The following is a 17,306-nucleotide window of genomic DNA, read 5'->3' on the forward strand; positions in this document are numbered from 1 at the left end:
TTTAACAATATTCTGCCTCAGTTTATCATTTACACATGTACATTATAACTTGCAGATCACAGTGGATCTACAAACGCACAAAACATTTAATATCAGGCAGAATATTGTTAAAATTGTACTTTCTTCTCTTAAGACATTTCAGGTTGTTCATATTTGTTCAGGTTATTCACATTTTTTGTGCAATTATACTTTGTTTTCGTGTAAATATGTGAAAATATTTACATTTACAAGGAGAGAAATTTGGATTTGTGAGTATTTATAGATTATTATGATAGTATTTTACTGAATCCTGCCCACTTGAGATTGAATTGGTCTGAATGTGGTACCTGAACTAAAAGGACTGATAATATCTTAGTGTAATTTTTGCATTTCTCAAATTCATCCCAAGGGCCAGACTGGACCCTTTGGAGGGCCGGATTTGGCCCCCGGGCCGCATGTTTGACACCTGTGCACTAGAATGTCTGAATGCTTCTTTCACCTCTGCATATACACTTTGACATCAGTGTCTTTGGGTTTGATTAGTGGACATGTTGAGGTTTAAAGACTGAAACCAACTATAACTAAAGACCCGAGTTTTGAAATTTCACGTCTGCCAGAAAGTAGAAAACCCACTGGATGATTGCACGCTTCTCCTGAGCCGAAAGTCAGTGAAATATAGTGGTTTTTAATGTAGATTTGTGTTTTTTGTGTGTGTTATATTTCTTCTACAGGATCTTGGAACTGGCCCAGCACAAAACCTCAAAGACAGTTTGGGCTACGACTCCTTGGTGAGTCATTCAAACTTACGACTGTAAATAAAAATCTGATACCACGAGATGATCAGCACACGGCTCAGGAGAAAAACAAAACTCCACACGGTTGGTTTACAGTGGGGTCACATTATCGGAGCTGAAGGACGAGTCCCGTTCCAGCTGTTACATCACATCAGATCACATGTTTGTTTATTGATCAGTGTGAAACCGACTCCAACAGAGAGGGAGCCTCTGTGGTCAGTGTTTCCTTTCTTCGGCGCAATTTCTCTAAACGAGATAATGAGGCATAATTAAAGACAGATGTCCGGTTCGCTCTGAGTGTGCGGTTAAAGGGCGACACAATGGAAAAATGAACCTCAGGCTACGTTTTCATTTAATGCATCTCTCATTTTTTAATTTGCACAATTGGAAAATATTTATCCTGTGTCTGTATCGAGGTTCTAACAGCTTTGCATTAGTCATTATTTGTTTTTATTTTCCTTTCATTTTGAGTTTTTGTTTTTAATTTCAGTTTTACTTAATTTTCTTTTTTTTTTTTTTTTTTAAATTATTATTATTTTCTTTTTTTTCATTTGGAAAGACATTTTACAACAGACAACTAAGCACATTTGTATACCATGTCTGAAAAAATCAACAATGGTAAAGCCTGAAATTTTACATACACGTTACATACAAGTTCTCTGTTTAAAAACAAAACAAAGACAACTGTTCTTAAAGTAAGTTCCCCTTGTTTTTTGGGGTTTTTTTGTTATATTTTTTAATCATACCTTAGAACAAAAAGATGTCACATTTTTCTCTTATTTTCATTATTCTTATTGCAAAAACCAGTAGTTTTACCAGTCTAAAATCTCAATTTTTCATGTAGTTTGTTTTTTTTTCCTAACCCCTTTAGCCCTATCAGCCCACCCGCAGGCCGAAAAAATTATATTAATATTCATCTTCTATAAAAATATAATAAATGAGAACAATGAATGTTTTTTTTTAACTTTTGCTCCAAGTTTAGATCCTAATGTTAATAAAAGTACATCAAAAGTGTATTTTAGTGCAAACTTTAATGTTCAAACATGATTTTTAATCTTTGTGGGGTGAAATATATGCTATTAAAAATCTCCGACACAAACAATTAATTTATGCATATCATTGTCAATCCAGCCGAAAAAAAAACAGGCAAGGATAAAAAATTCTAATTTCTCATTTAGTTTGTTACAGTTTACTCAGGCATAGTAATAGATACTATATTTTAGACAATGGGAATAGATTCTGTGAGGTCTGTAAATGTCCATAGACACCAAGAACATCCACATGAACCTTGTTATTGGGAAGTAATTCTTCATTTACTTTGGGTATGTCTTTTTAGGCGTTTTTCCCCTGAAAATATGGTCAGGGTTAAACAGGTTAATATGGGGAATCATTTTAGTTTTAATAACTTCTTAAAGCAGGTTTGCTGTTTTAATTTAATTGTTTAAGATAAGATATGATTAAACTTCATTGATCCATCAACAGGGAACTTCACCGGTTAAGGCAGCAACAGGATAAAGAGCATGAAAATATGCATGCATATGACAGTACTAAAAACAAACAATGCAATACAATCCAACAGGTTTGCAGTAGCCATTATTCATTTTCCCTTTGACTTTTGACCGTTTCATGTTGACTTTTTATTTTCAATTTCAGTTTTGCTTTATATTTAGAGTAATTTTCCTAGTTTTCATTCAATTTTTGTCTTTTATTTTCTTAATATGGGCAATCATTTTAGTTTGCTGTTTTAATTTAGTTGTGTAAGTTAAGATAATCAGTCTGTCTTTATTTTAATCAATCTTTATTTCAGATTCAGAGGTCCATATAAAAAAATAAAAAAAAACATAACTGAACATAAGATACGATGAAACTTTGTTGATACCACACCAGATAAAGTCACTGGTTATGGCAGCAACAGCATAGTGCATGAAAATGTGCATAAAAAAACTAACAAACGATATAAAAAAATAATGGTAATAAAAGTCTAGGCTATATACATATTTATATAAGAAGTAGAATCACAGTAGTATGTCACAATTTATTATCTTGGTTCATATTTTCAATTTAGGGGAATTTATGAGAGGAAAGGCGAGAAAAATAGTTTTAATAAAAGCTCAAAACCTAAAAATGTGTTTGTTTAGGATGGATGAACCTTAACAGATGTGTTTCAGTGTCTTACATTCTATGGTTATCTATGAAATCAGCTGATGATGATAGAAACCTAACACATTTTCTCTATAATTTTGGGATTACATGGATTTTTTTTTTTTTTTTTTTGGTACAGCCTCATTTCTTGTTTTTATTCCAGCTAATAAATCTGTTTTTTCACATCTTGTTTTTGTCAAATAGTTAGTTTTTATGATCTGCACTATTATTTTCATCATCTCCGATCTGATTGTTGGAAACTTTCCTTCTTTTTTTTTTTTACTTCCATCGTCCAGTGACAAGCTGAGTTGGGGTAACCAGGAGCCCATCCGGCCCATCTCCTCTTCAGCGCTCGGAGCTGTTCCAAGTACAAGAATCCAATACCTGTCCAAGAACAAAAGAGACTTCTCAGCATGGGAGGACCACTGGAGGTAACTGCAGCCCGTCTGCACCCCCCACCCCTTAAACATTATTGATGACTCTATCAAAGAAGCATGAGAGGACTTCTGTTTGTGTCGACGCTACACAACCTCCGCGTGTTCAGCCGCATCGACATATTAGTGGAAATGTTTGCGAAGCTCAAGAGTAATGACATTTTTCCCTCTGATGCTTTTGATGCCGAGTCGATTCAGGAAGTAGAAACTGTAAAGTGATGTTCGGGAGCAGTGCCAGCAGGTGCATTCCGGTCGGAGGCGGTCGCCCATGGGAGCTGTCAGACTGTGTTAATGGAGGACAAAATGTGATGATACTTACTGCTCCTCAGGCTTTTATTTTGACATGTTCTTCCAACAGCTGTCACATTAAGAGCACAGTAACATGCACTGTAACTCAATCAGGAGCCCACACAGGAAGTCCAGCCCCACAGTAAACATGACTTTACTGTAATTGAAGACGACAGCATCACCTGCAGATTTGGTTTAAAGCAGATTACATTCAGTATAATTTGTAAAGACGAAGACATAATCAGTTTATTTGATTATTTTATTAGATCTATTAGTTCACTGTCAACTAAATCTATACATATTCTGAGGTCATTAAGCTGTTCACATCACATCAGTCATTCAAGAAGAACAGAAGAGTTCAAGAATAGTCCAGTTTCAAAAATAGCACTTTTTTTTTTCAACACAAACTGTATTTGCAGAAGTATTTTGGATTTTATAAAATATTCACATTGAGGTTATGCAGATACATTATATTTTGCATGTTCGCTGTTGCTCTTACACTGCAAAAAATCAAAGTCTTACCAATGTATTTTTCTCATCTCTAGTCAAAATATCTCATCACACTTCAAAATAAGACATAATCGCCTAAGAGTAACTTTTCAGTGAGGTATAAGAACTTATTTTTAGACGATAGATCTTGAAAATCTTATTTCAAGAAATCTTAACAAGATAATTTTCACTTGTTCCATTAATAGTTTTTATTTATTTATTTATATTTTGCTTAATTCAAGATTTTTTTTTGCTTAATTCAAGCAAAAAAAATCTGCCAATGGAACAAGTGAAAATTATCTTGGTAAGATTTCTTGAAATAAGATTTTCAAGATCTATTGTCTAAAAATAAGTTCCTATATCTCACTTACAAGTTACTTTTCAGGTGATTATGTCTTATTTTAAGTGTGATGAGATATTTTGACTGGAAATGAGAAAAATACACATGGTAAGATTTTGATTTTTGCAGTGTAAAGTTGGAATAATTTTGTTTTCGGACACATTCCTCTTTTTTTTTTCCTGTTTATACACATCAGTAATCCCCTTTGACCTGGTGCAATGGTCACATATTTAGTCCCAGTTACACTTTATCAAGAATAAATCACATTGTTACAGTCATTTTATGAGAAGAGGTGAAATATTATATTCCAACAACAGTGTATGTTACATTATAAGACTTCTGTTTTTCTTGTGAGCTCTTCTAGGACTCGGTAGATAAAGTTTATTTTATTACAGCACCTTTAAGTTAAAATAAAACTGGAATTTGGATTTGCTATGTTACCCATCTGCCAAATATATGCTTTCACATTAGATCTAAAAGTGCATGTGGTGGAATAGTTCAATGGGGATGGCATAAATCTCATAAACCAGGACACATATACTGTAGAACTAGAGGTTTACTCCGAGAGGTCGTAGTCTCTTCTTCCTGCTCCTAAACCCTAAACAAACCACTAATTACACTGGGTTGCAAAAAAATGTTTTTTGCAAGTCGTCTAGGTTTTTTTCAACTGAATTAGGACCATTTTGCACCGCTAAATCCAAAAATGACATCTGTTTTTCTCAATCAGGTCAGGTTTTTTTGCTAATTTGATTTTGAAAAATTTGATCTTCTCACAAAATTGATTATATTTTTGTGACTTTATCAGTTGATTTTTTTATATAGTTCTCACCCAAAATAGGTTTTAAGAGAAAAAAAATCATTTTCTAACAGGATTCCTGTTAGGTACAATGGTGTATTCACCGCAGATGTAGCAGAATACGTCAGGCTTATTTTTGCAAGATCTTCTAGTGGAAGCCATTTCATTCACCTGTAATATTAAAAAAAACAATCATAAATTGGCAAAAGTAAAATCTTCAGAACTCGTTTATTGCAAGAAATATGAAAGAATTTTGTATCATATGATGTGAAAATGCCCATAAATGTAAGCAAAAATGTTAAAAAGCCAATATGTAGCGTAGTTCAGAAAGTTGACCTGATCGAGCAAAATTAATGTGATTTTTGGATTCAGCACACCGAAATTATCCTAAATCAGCTCAAAAAACTTAAACAATAAATTTGTTGTTGACCAGTGTAATCATCTACATTTTCCAGTTGGTGTCACTGCTTAGTGTAATTGACTGTTACAGTGTTAACAATGTTAAAGAAAGAGATGAATACTGCCAGATTCCACCCTTTATTTCTTTTTATTTGCTTCAGAATGTGTTGTGTGTGTTTGTCTGTGACCTACATCTTATCCTTCTGCCAAACTTTTTGGAAATCGGCGCTGTCATTTTTGCGTAATCTCGATGGACGGGCACATACTTGAGTTGTAACCGGCTTTAACACAAGATAAAGATTTGAAACCTTTAAGTGCTATTCTATTTATTTATTTATTAAAACAGCTGGAAACTGTAGCTTTAACAAAGACCAAGCAGAAGTGGTTTGGAATTAGTTTGGTTGGTTTTGGTTTGGTTGGAATTGGTTTAGAGTATTTTCAGAGTAGCTGTAGGCTGTTGGTCGTGTTTTATTTTTTTGCACAGTGGTGGATTTCTGTGGTGCAGAGAAATCATCTCTGGCAACACAAACAACACTTGTTTATGGGATCATTTCAGAATCAGAATATTATTGGGTGTTGCAGTCGCTCCATTCACAAAGAATAAAAAGTAGCAGGAAAGAATTCTCAATACAACAGAAACAGAAAGAAATATATAAATATAGGCTACATAAAGCTCTAAATGTACATATTTATTTATTTATTTATTTATTTACCTACTACTTTATTCAGACACAAAGCAATTTGTACAATATGTGATGGATGGATGATAGATGGATGGACAGAGGGAGAAATTCAAGTATTCAGCAGCTTTGCATACAGCACAAGAAGACAAAAAAACAGACAGAACAAAACAGGCAGGTTAGTAACCAGGTTGACAATAAGGTTAGTATATACTCTAAAAAAACTTGCTGTACAAAACAGTAAATAAAAGACTTCTAATTTAAAAATCTGTAGAAAACTAAATGTATATATGTATGTATATTATCAGTATGATAATTAAAGAAATATACATAATAAGTTTGCAAAAACAGAGTTGTGTGTAATTCTAATTATATGGGTATTAGGTGGAATTAAACAGTCTGATGGTCACAGACGGGAATGATTTCCTGTGTGGTTCAGTGGTGTATCTGATCTGGGTGGAATCAGTCTCACTCAACATGCTCCTGTGACTGTCATGGAGTGAGTGTGTGGAATTGTCCAATATTGTTTTCATTGTTCATTGTTGTTTTTTTGGTCTTTTAATGAGATTTGTTGACAAGAAGAAAAATGTAGAATATCAACAGACAACTTGACTTCTGGACGCCACATTTTAAACATTATCCCTTTGATGTCAGAGCCCAGTCAAATGTTCCACAGACGACATCTAATAGTGGACACGTGTCACTCCATAGTCTCGAGTAAGTGTTTAACAACATTTCTGTATTTTTGAGCACTGGAGACATTTTCCAGTCTCAGCTCTTTGTGTTGCTGCGTCTCCATTGTTCTTTACCGCCCCCCCCCCCCCCCACACACACACACACACACACACACACACACACTTCGCCTTCCCCCTGTTTGAGACATTCTTTAGTCCCAGACACACAACACAATGTGTAATGGATGTGGTAATAACTTCCATTTTCCTGCAGGATGGAGGAGGATGCGAGCGTCTTCAGGAAGACACGCCATCCTTCCTCCAAGGCGTCCCAGTACGAGCGCATTGTCCGCTTGTCAACGCCCAGAACCAGGAGTCGCAGCTCCCAGGAAACAGGGTGAGAACCACAACGCAATCACTTAAGTGAAATCTAATGAGAAACGCAAAACACCACATTCAGAAATGAAGCGGTAGAACAAAGTTTAGTTCAGGCCGCATTCAGTGGAACCAGTAACATAATAACATAATAACCTATAAATAATGTCAACTCTAAACTTTTCTTGTTAAAAAATGTATGCATCTATAAACTATCCTTTAAAAAATATGAATAATATGAACAACCTTAAGCAACCTTGAATTCCTTAAGAAAAGTAAGTACAGTAATTGAGTGAATGTTTTTTTTGTTTGTTGTTAGTTGGTTTTTGGAAAACTGGAAAATTGGACATGCTTATACCTGTGCTGAGAGGATATGTACAGGGTGGGGAAGCAAAATTTACAATGAACATTTAGTTGTTTTTTCTCAGCAGGCACTACGTCAATTGTTTTGAAACCAAACATATATTGATGTCATAATCATACCTAACACTATTATCCATACCTTTTCAGAAACTTTTGCCCATATGAGTAATCAGGAAAGCAAACGTCAAAGAGTGTGTGATTTGCTGAATGCACTCGTCACACCAAAGGAGATTTCAAAAATAGTTGGAGTGTCCATAAAGACTGTTTATAATGGAAAGAAGAGAATGACTATGAGCAAAACTATTACGAGAAAGTCTGGAAGATACTATTAAAGAAGAATGGGAGAAGTTGTCACCCGAATATTTGAGGAACACTTGCGCAAGTTTCAGGAAGCGTGTGAAGAAGGAGCGTGTAGAGAAAGAAGGAGGACACATACAATAAAAACATTTTCTATTATGTACATTTTCTTGTGGCAAATAAATTCTCATGACTTTCAATAAACTAATTGGTCATACACTGTCTTTCAATCCCTGCCTCAAAATATTGTACATTTTGCTTCCCCACCCTGTATACTGAAAATATGCCCCAATAAAAAGGTTATTAACTAGAAAAAAAGAAAAATAAGTACAATTTTTAATAATATTATGCCACTTCTCATTTAGACATGTGCTTTGAAATTTACAGATTGCAGTTTTACAGATATACTAAAGCCTAAAACATTTAGTAATATTGTTAAAGTTGCACTTATTTCTCTTAATTAAGATATTTCAGGTTCATATTTGTTCAGGTTATTCACATTTTTTGTGAAAGGATAGTTTGTAAATGTAAACATTCTAATGTCATTTAATTTTTTTTTTAATTGAAATTTTTTACACATATTTGACAAAACAACAAAAAAACGAACAAACCAGCATTGCTTGGGTCCATTACACATATTTCAGTACATTTGCTTTATCAAGTCTTTCCACCATTCTTAGCTCTATAAACGGTCCCTTTGTTCCACTTTTTGTCCATTTGACCTTATTGTAGTCACTGTCTTTGAGTCACCCTTTCCAGTTTGTGTATATTCCATCAATAATTGCTATCCACTGGTCCTGTGTTGGTGATTCTGTCTTTCCCCAGTTCCTTGTGATAGCTTTTTTGCAAGCTACTAAAAGTATCTTAACCAAGTATATGTCGTTTCCCACTACATTTCCATCAGATAAGTTAAAAAAAAATACAGTACATCACAGCACATTGGAATCTCATACCCCATTATTCGTAGTAGTGGATGTTTGGTGTATCTTCCACATATTAAGCCAGTCAGCATTTGTAACTTCCGTCATTTAAATTTTTACACTAAAACAAAGAGAAAAATTTGGAGTTGTCATTATTTACAGGTTTTTATGACAGTATTTCACTGGTTTGGTCCGGTTGAGATCAAATTAGTCTGCATGTGGCCCCTGAACTAAAATGACTGACATCCTTGAGGGTTAATATGTTCATCGTCGTTTTTGCATTTCACAAATTCACCCCATGGGCCAGATTGGACCCTTTGGCAGTCTGGTTTTGGCCCACAGGCCTTATGTTTGACACCCCTGTTGTAGGTTTTCTGCAGGTCCTTAACAAGTCTTAAATATCTTGATTAAATAACAGAGGTGCAAGTAGCAAAAGTGAGTTCAACCATTTTTTTATTCAACAGAATGAAGACTGTGAACAACAGTAGGTCTAATATTGCACTTCATATTTTGACATTTGATTTCAGATTGTCATATTTTTCCTGTGGATTATGTACACAAAACTAACACTGATAGACCTATTTAGAGGACAGAGTGAAAACATCCTCCATAATTAATAATGAATGAACAAATGGTCTATTTTCTGCTAGGATTCACCCACTGCAATTCTTTTGTCCATGGTCGACACAGTATTTCACTGATTTTGCCCATTTAGACAAAATCTTATTTGCAAATTTTATCTAATTTATTCATCTTTTAATTTATCTTCCTCGAAGTGAGTCAAGCTCTTGTTCATGAGTCCACATTTCTGATCCTCAAAATATTTAATCCCACTGCTTTTTATTTTACATTTGCACTTAAATAACCAGCTCCCTGTAATAACTCCTACATTAATCCTACTACGGCATGAGATCACATATAAACTCCTCTAAATCTAGGAAGGTACGGCAAGGCAGGTTTATTTATATAGCACATTTCATGCACAAGACAATTCAGTGTGCTTTACATAAAACATGAAAAGCATTACAGCATGGAAGCAATAAAAAGTATAGGCATGAGAGAAACAAACAAACAAAAATCTGATAAATAGATAAAACAGACAAGCAGATAAAACAGATAAAAACTTTTACCCGCAAATATTAAAAGGAAAAGATATATGTATGTGTCTTTATTTAGGTGGGACAGTGCACATTAATGAACACATTCACACATTCCATTTCAGTATAACATGTAAATATGCCGGAGTTAGCGTCAGTGTTAATTTTCATCCGTGGTCCCCACATAATAAACTAGAAAAGCATTCGGAGAGCGCAGAACTCCGCCAAGACAGATCAGTGCCCCCCCCCCAATCACCACCAAAATTTAATCATTTGTTCCTTGTGCCAGTATCAACATTTCCTGAAATTTACATCTAAATCTGTCCATAACTTTTTGAGTTATCTTGCACATGGACAGACAGACAAAGCAATGCCGGCAAAAATATAACCTCCTTGGCGGAGGTAATAGTAGAGATCCGTGCAATACAGAGTATGTTGTGTCATGTATTTGATTGTTATTACCTCCGCCAAGGAGGTTATGTTTTTGCCAGGGTTTGTTTGTTTGTCTGTTTGTCTGTCCGTTAGTGTGCAACATAACTCAAAAAGTTATGGACAGATTTTGCTGAAATTTTCAGGGTTTGTTGGAAATGGGATAAGGAAGAAATGATTAACTTTTGGGGGTGATCCGGAAGAAATCCTGGATTCTGGATCACTTTGAAATTTTCGTTAACATTGTGGTAAATGGGGCCAAAATTTTCGTTTCCCAATATCTCGCTTAATTATTGACCAAAACTCATGAAATTTAACTCAGGAATTGACAATTGGGTCCTCTATCACATTTCAAAGGCTGATCCGGATCTGATCCAGAAGGCGGATTTTATCTCAATTTATATAAAAAATGGGGGTGCCCTTACTTTTTGGCCTACTGTGCCTTTAATATTAAAGGTAGAAATTTCTGACAAGCGCCATCATGTAGCTCAGTCAGTTCCGCATCGGGAGTATGCCACCGGATTTCATGTAGCTTTAATACTTAAGGAGCTAGATCCAGAAGAAAACCGCCATTACGAGAAATGTGATTTTCGTGAATAACTACTGAACTAATAAGGATATAATTATGAATCCAGTTGCTAATGGTATGTTTTCATGGTCAAGGAATCTTAAAATATAGGTAAAATAAATATGGGACTAATATTTATGGTGGAAATCACAATATGGGGGAATTGTGCAAATCTCATGCAATTTGACTCAGGGATTTACAATGGGGTGTTCTATCAAATGGCAAAGACTGATCCGGATCTTTCAAAAAGTTATGGACAGATCTGGATGAAAATTTCAGGAAATATTGATACTGGCACAAGGAACAAATGATTAAATTTTGGTGGTGATCGGGGGGGGACACTTATCTGCCTTGGCGGAGGTCTGCGCTCTCAGAGTGCTTTTCTAGTTGTTTTTTTTAATTTAACGTTTATTTACGCAGGTTGGACCCAATGAGATGGGAGATCTCTTTTTCATGGGAGACCTGGCCAAGTCAGCAGCGATACAGTCACATCTGTGCAGTTTTATAATAATAAAAGCATTTGCAAACATAGAAAAAAAAAGCATATACAATCAGTCGAAACATTTACAGACCAAGTCTTGATTCCAGAGATTAAATGCTGTCTTTAAAATCTGTAAAATGAATCAGTGATTAAAGATTCTCCAGAAAAGGTCTCAAAAAACATTCAGTCTAAATGTCTAATGTTTTTAATCAACACTAATGCATATTTTATTTGTATAAAATAGAGGTTTATGGAGTATAACACACAGAACGCAGCCAAGAATAACAAACTATATCAAGTGAAACATCATTTCTATATTGTTGTTGAAACTATAGTTTGTTCACCATCACCACAATGTACTCCTCCAGAATTTAGTTTGAAAGATATCCTCAACATACTTCTATGTCACCAGTGGTTTTTGTCTAAATCTTTTATTTTCCCTGAGGGGGTCCACATACAGTATACGAGCCAAACTCTATGCTCGAATCATGACAGAATATCATATTTAATCTAAAGAAAAGGCTCCAGGCATCTCGAGGCTCAGGTCCAACACTAATGTCTCCAAACTGCTGGAGGAAGCCAGCCTTTGGACATCTGTTATTTCAGTGTCAGACTGCGGGAGACCAAGGATCGGAGACAATAGAGCTCATTGTCCAAAGTTCAGGACCCCTGGGACGATCGCAGACAGCCACGGAAGTCTTTTTATAAAACCTGAACACAGCAGAAGAAAAGCACCGACTCATCCAGGGTTTACTTTTTAATTCACTGTAATAACGGAGATGGTTTTATTTGCGATTAAAAACCTGGACGACACTAATCACTGTTTTCACGTCCTAGTTTAAAAAGTAATTATCATCAAGGCACAAAATGTAATCCTCTTACCATGTTTCACCAAAACCAAAATCTAAATCAGGTTCTAGTGACACAATTAAACAGATTTAAGGACAAAGAACATGTACAGGTTCATTAGAAATCAAACAAAAACCCCTGGCTTGAGCATAAAGAAATATTTATTTATTTATTTATTTATTTATTTATATACATAATGTTTCGGTTCTCAAGAAGTAGTTGATTTTTTTTAATATACCGGTATATATTTTACATGTAAAAATTAATGTCTGGATTATTTTTTCAGTTCAAAACCAAAACATAATTGCTGATATTTACCCATTTTCATGCATATGTTGGTGTTTTCTTCATATAATGACAGTTTTCCTCAACTTAAAAATGTCTTGCCTACTAAATATATCACTTTATGTATAATATAATTAAATTCTTGCCAATATACATCCCTAACTCTGACTGAAACAAATGTTTTTTCTAGTGTGCATTGTTGTGGCATGGGTAATGTATATATCATGAAATTGTGTACATTAATAAATTCAGTATATTGTATTAGATTTATATAAAATGACCATATGGATAGGCCAGCAAACAATTTCACATTTAAATTAAAGCAGTAATAACAAACTCACAGCATAATAGAATATGATCATACCATAATATCACATTTTTGAAAAAGTACTGCCTGTATCTGTGCCTTTTATGGAAGTGTTGATCATCAGTTTTATTCTAAAGCTGCCTTAACCAAACGTAAATTAAAGACCCAAAATAGGTCATAGAGCTATTTTTACGGGGTCACCACAACAATAATATGAAATATGAATTCATTACCTGAATTAAAATAGCAGAAGAGTATTCTCTGGAAAGGTTTTTTTTTTTTTTTTTTTACCGTTTATGTATATGTGAAATGCAGAAAATGACAAAACTATATAACGACGTAAAAGAGGCAACAACAAAAACATAACATAATAAGATGCAAAGAAGAGACTTTCTGACACTTCTGAAAGTTGGAGAGTCAGTAAAAATGTAGACATGGCAATAATTTAAGATATATTTCTCTAAATTTCAGTCCTAAGAAGACATAAAATACATTTTCAGTGGGCTTGAGCCAAAAAAGTTTGGGAACCACTGACTTTAAGAATAAAATTTAACAAAAAAAAAAAAAAAAAAAAAAAAATACAGCATGATAAGGAATCAGAGCTTAATATAATGTGAAAATATAATACAGCATCCATACTAGAACAATGTTAATTAACCCATAAAGACCCAGTGCTACTTTTGTGGCAGTTCCCAAATTAAGGTCTCTCTCTATTTAACTCTTAAGTGATTTATCATCATTTATTATAATATTACGCTCTGTATTTTGTTTTTTCCACAGTAAATCATGTATTTCCTTATATTTAATTTCCCACACGCAATCTAGATGTTCTAGATGAAAACTTGGTGTAAATTCAAAGTTGTTATATCAAAACAGAGAAAACTGAAGAAATGTGCCTGTTTCAGCAAAGATATCAATATCTGAATGTAAAAATAAGCATTTCCATCCACTGTCATTCATCCAACTCTGTGGGTTTTACTGGTGAATCAGTGTTGTAGAAGATGATGGTGTTTCCACATTCATTTTGGAGCCTCTGAACATCCAAATGGGTCATACCTGCTGACCATAAAAAGCTGACAAACTGCATTTTACACCAATTATTTCCATGGATTGATATGATTAGTGGATCAACAGGTAGATGCTTTTGGTCACCAGTGGATGTTTGGGTATTTATGGGTTGAATATACTCTTAAAAATGATGCATATTTGTAGTTTACTCTGTAATACAGGTCAGTACAGATGATTTTAGCGCTGTTGTGTGTGTTTGTTCCTCAGGCCTCCTCATACACCTCAGTGTGAGAATAACTGTCCAATGTGGCACGTTGATCCCAAACTGAAAACCACTGTGATCACACCCCGACTGCTGCAGCTCTCCAACCCCAAAATGAACCATCCAGACTTTCAGAGCAACCGAGAGGTCAGATCCATCCTTGTGTTTGGGATTTACATCTGGTATTTTGTGTTCTTGTCACTCACATACTGTACTTTGTGCTTTATCCCAATATTCACCTACTCCTTACCCAGGGATTTTCTAGTCTTTACATGACTTACACTTTATGATGCAATGTCATGCATGTGCAATAACCCTGTATAATTTTTTAAAATGTTTTAATTTAACCGTTATTTTACCAGGTTGTTCCCATTGAGATGGGGATTTCTTTTTCAAGTTAGACCTGGCCCAGACGGCAGCGATACAGTCACATCATTACAGTTTTACAATAATAGAAGCATTTGCAAACATAGAAAAAAAACATATACATTGAATCAAAACATTTACAAACCATTTACAAATCTTGATTCCAGAGTTTTAACTCTCTTTAAAATGAGTCAAAGGAATCCTTGTTTGTAGATGGAGCTCAGACTGAAGCTTGTTTCAGGCATTTGGAGCAGAAAACCAAAAGCAGTTTTTTTCTAATTTTCTAATTCAGTCCTTATATTTGGAACAAATAGTTTCAAAGTGTTCATTGAGCGGAGATTGTAATGTATAATGTGAATTATGTGCAATAATCCTCTAAAGTTCACGCAAAATCCTCTGTTCTCGCAGTAACAATGCAATATTTATTCAATATTTATACATATATATGTACTGTTTTATAGACTTGTATACATACAGTTAATATTGTGTCTATTTATATTTTGTCTGTTTTTATTTTATTTTTCCTTTAGTTCTATTCTTATTTTACTTTTTGTAAAATGCTAGATTCCATTTTCTTATTTTACTTTTTAGTTTTTGTAGTTTTATATTTGCTCTATTCTTATTTTCTTACATAGTTTTTTTTATTCGTATTGTTCTGCGAGTATCACTCTAATTTCATTGCACACACAATGACAATAAACACTATTCTGATTCTGATACTGATGATGACATGCTCAGAAAATGATCTCCTGTACAAACTCTGAACTTCTCCACCGCTTTGTTCCTTAGAGTGCGTCCGTCGTTTCTTTCGCCTCCAGAACGGCTCGGATCTCAAAGCGTCTGGTCCAGCTGTCACTGCCCAGACTGAGGCAGAGCAACATCTGTTATGAGCTGAGATGTCCGGAGGAATCCATCTGGACCGTAAGACCATCCACTCACTGATTTCTCTTCATTATTAACATCATCTCATCACAGAGTTTTTATTTTGTAATCACTCAAAACATTTCAGTAATTATTTTAATAAAACTCCACAGGATCAATAACAGTAATGGATCATTACCATTTTGGATCATTCTTATAAAATAGTCTTGGAGGCGGCTGAGTGTCTCAACATCACACAGTCAATTAAGATGTTTTCCAGCTGTTGAAGTATTTCTGTCATAAACTATAAAGCTCCCATAATTTTTTCACATAATTATGGGAGTTTCCAATCATTTTCTGCCAAATGACTATTTAATGTATTGTATATTCGCACGCAATGGCAGGATTTATTTCATCAGCCGTTAATTTTTGAGATGTGTTTTTATGTATTTATGTTTCTGGTTTGTGTTTTGGTAAATCTGATGTCATTAATCATTTGTGTGTCCATTTAAAAAAAAAAACAGGTTTCGAGGGCGGCGAGGAGAGCCACAGCGAGCGAACGTGTTGAACTCCTCGCAACACCGAAGCAGCTTTCCAAAGACTACATCCCTTCACGAGAACCAGAGTGGCACCCGAGGCAAAGCCTGAACAGCTGAGAGGCCTTCGACAACTCCACAAAGTGAGTCACGATCCAGTCTGTGCAAACTGGAGTCTCAAACATGAAGCTGGTTTGTGATCACCTTTAAAGATTAGACTTATGAAGCATCAAACCTTATTTAATTTTCAGATTCCTATTTGATAGTTTTCTACTTTAACCCTTAGGGGTCCACGGTCCCGGCCCCTCTGACTGAATCACATGACATTTTCAACATGTCGTAGCGTAGGAAGTCGATCATGCAGTTGCATTCGAAAGTGTAGACTTGAAACACTCTCCCACTTTTTATTTGATGTTGATAAAGCAAATACACCTGGAGATATGATGTTTTGAAACCAGAGCAAACAAACGTGAATAAAAATATGAAACTGAGTTGGGGGGAGGCATTATATTTTTGTCCTTTTTCAAAACGGATAAAAACAGGCCAAAGCTGCGGATTCTAATCCACAGACTGCATTAGCATTACAGGTAAGGGTGAAAATGACCCCCACCTGAACCAGATGCGGAAACCGGGAGGACCGGAGGGGGGGGACTGGAGAAAACGCCTATGTAAAGATATGCTTTTATTTTTTATTTATTTCATTTATTTCATTCATGGCTGTGCCTTTCATCAGCAAACATTCAATAATCATCAAGTAAACAAACATGTACACACCCATGCTCGAAAAGCAGCAGGATGAAGAAAATCTTATATTTCCTTCCCCCTTCTAAATAATAATAGCCTTAATGGTTAGCCAAACACAACTAGCTATAAAATCATACTGTATACAGTCAGACAAACCAACTAAATACATCCAAAGATAGTACAAAATGAATACAAAACCAAGTGCAAAACTACATGTCCAGAAAGTACAAAACATAAGTAAATATAAACCTGATAAAATGATGCAAAAACATCTTACCAGTCCAAAATAAGTAAATAAATATGTCGCAAAATGCAAAAACAAATACGAAGCCAAATGTAAAACTTATAACTGTTCATATAATCTCATTGTTCTGTCTTTATACACTTTTTTCAGTTGGAATATGTTTTTACAGTCCTTCAGCTCATTATAAAGAGAATTCCAGAGTTTATGTCAAATATTTGAGTATAGTTTTAATTTATTACAATTTTAACTTTATATACCTAATATTTGGAACCAATATTCACTTTTAAAGTCTTTGAAAA

The 17,306-nt window shown here is 34.6% G+C and overlaps 1 protein-coding gene across 5 annotated transcripts in view; it reads left to right on the forward strand.

Annotated features, from left to right (window-relative positions):
• Positions 1-17,306, forward strand: part of spmap2l (sperm microtubule associated protein 2 like) — a 34,353-nt gene that overhangs the window by 5,493 nt on the left and 11,554 nt on the right. For 4 of the 5 annotated variants that reach the window (XM_030145650.1, XM_030145646.1, XM_030145649.1 and 1 more), the window contains exons 3-8: positions 711-767; positions 3,212-3,346; positions 7,290-7,412; positions 14,262-14,403; positions 15,412-15,543; positions 16,008-16,162. In XM_030145650.1, the coding sequence (XP_030001510.1) occupies positions 711-767; positions 3,212-3,346; positions 7,290-7,412; positions 14,262-14,403; positions 15,412-15,543; positions 16,008-16,139 (721 nt within the window). In that variant the 3' untranslated portion in view covers positions 16,140-16,162. Of the gene's footprint in view, positions 1-710; positions 768-3,211; positions 3,347-7,289; positions 7,413-14,261; positions 14,404-15,411; positions 15,544-16,007; positions 16,167-17,306 lie in introns of all 5 variants that reach the window. The other variant, XM_030145647.1, reaches the window with a different exon arrangement.

Source organism: Sphaeramia orbicularis, chromosome 10, assembly GCF_902148855.1.
Source record: "Sphaeramia orbicularis chromosome 10, fSphaOr1.1, whole genome shotgun sequence".
In the NCBI taxonomy this organism is placed as follows: Eukaryota; Metazoa; Chordata; class Actinopteri; order Kurtiformes; family Apogonidae; genus Sphaeramia; species Sphaeramia orbicularis.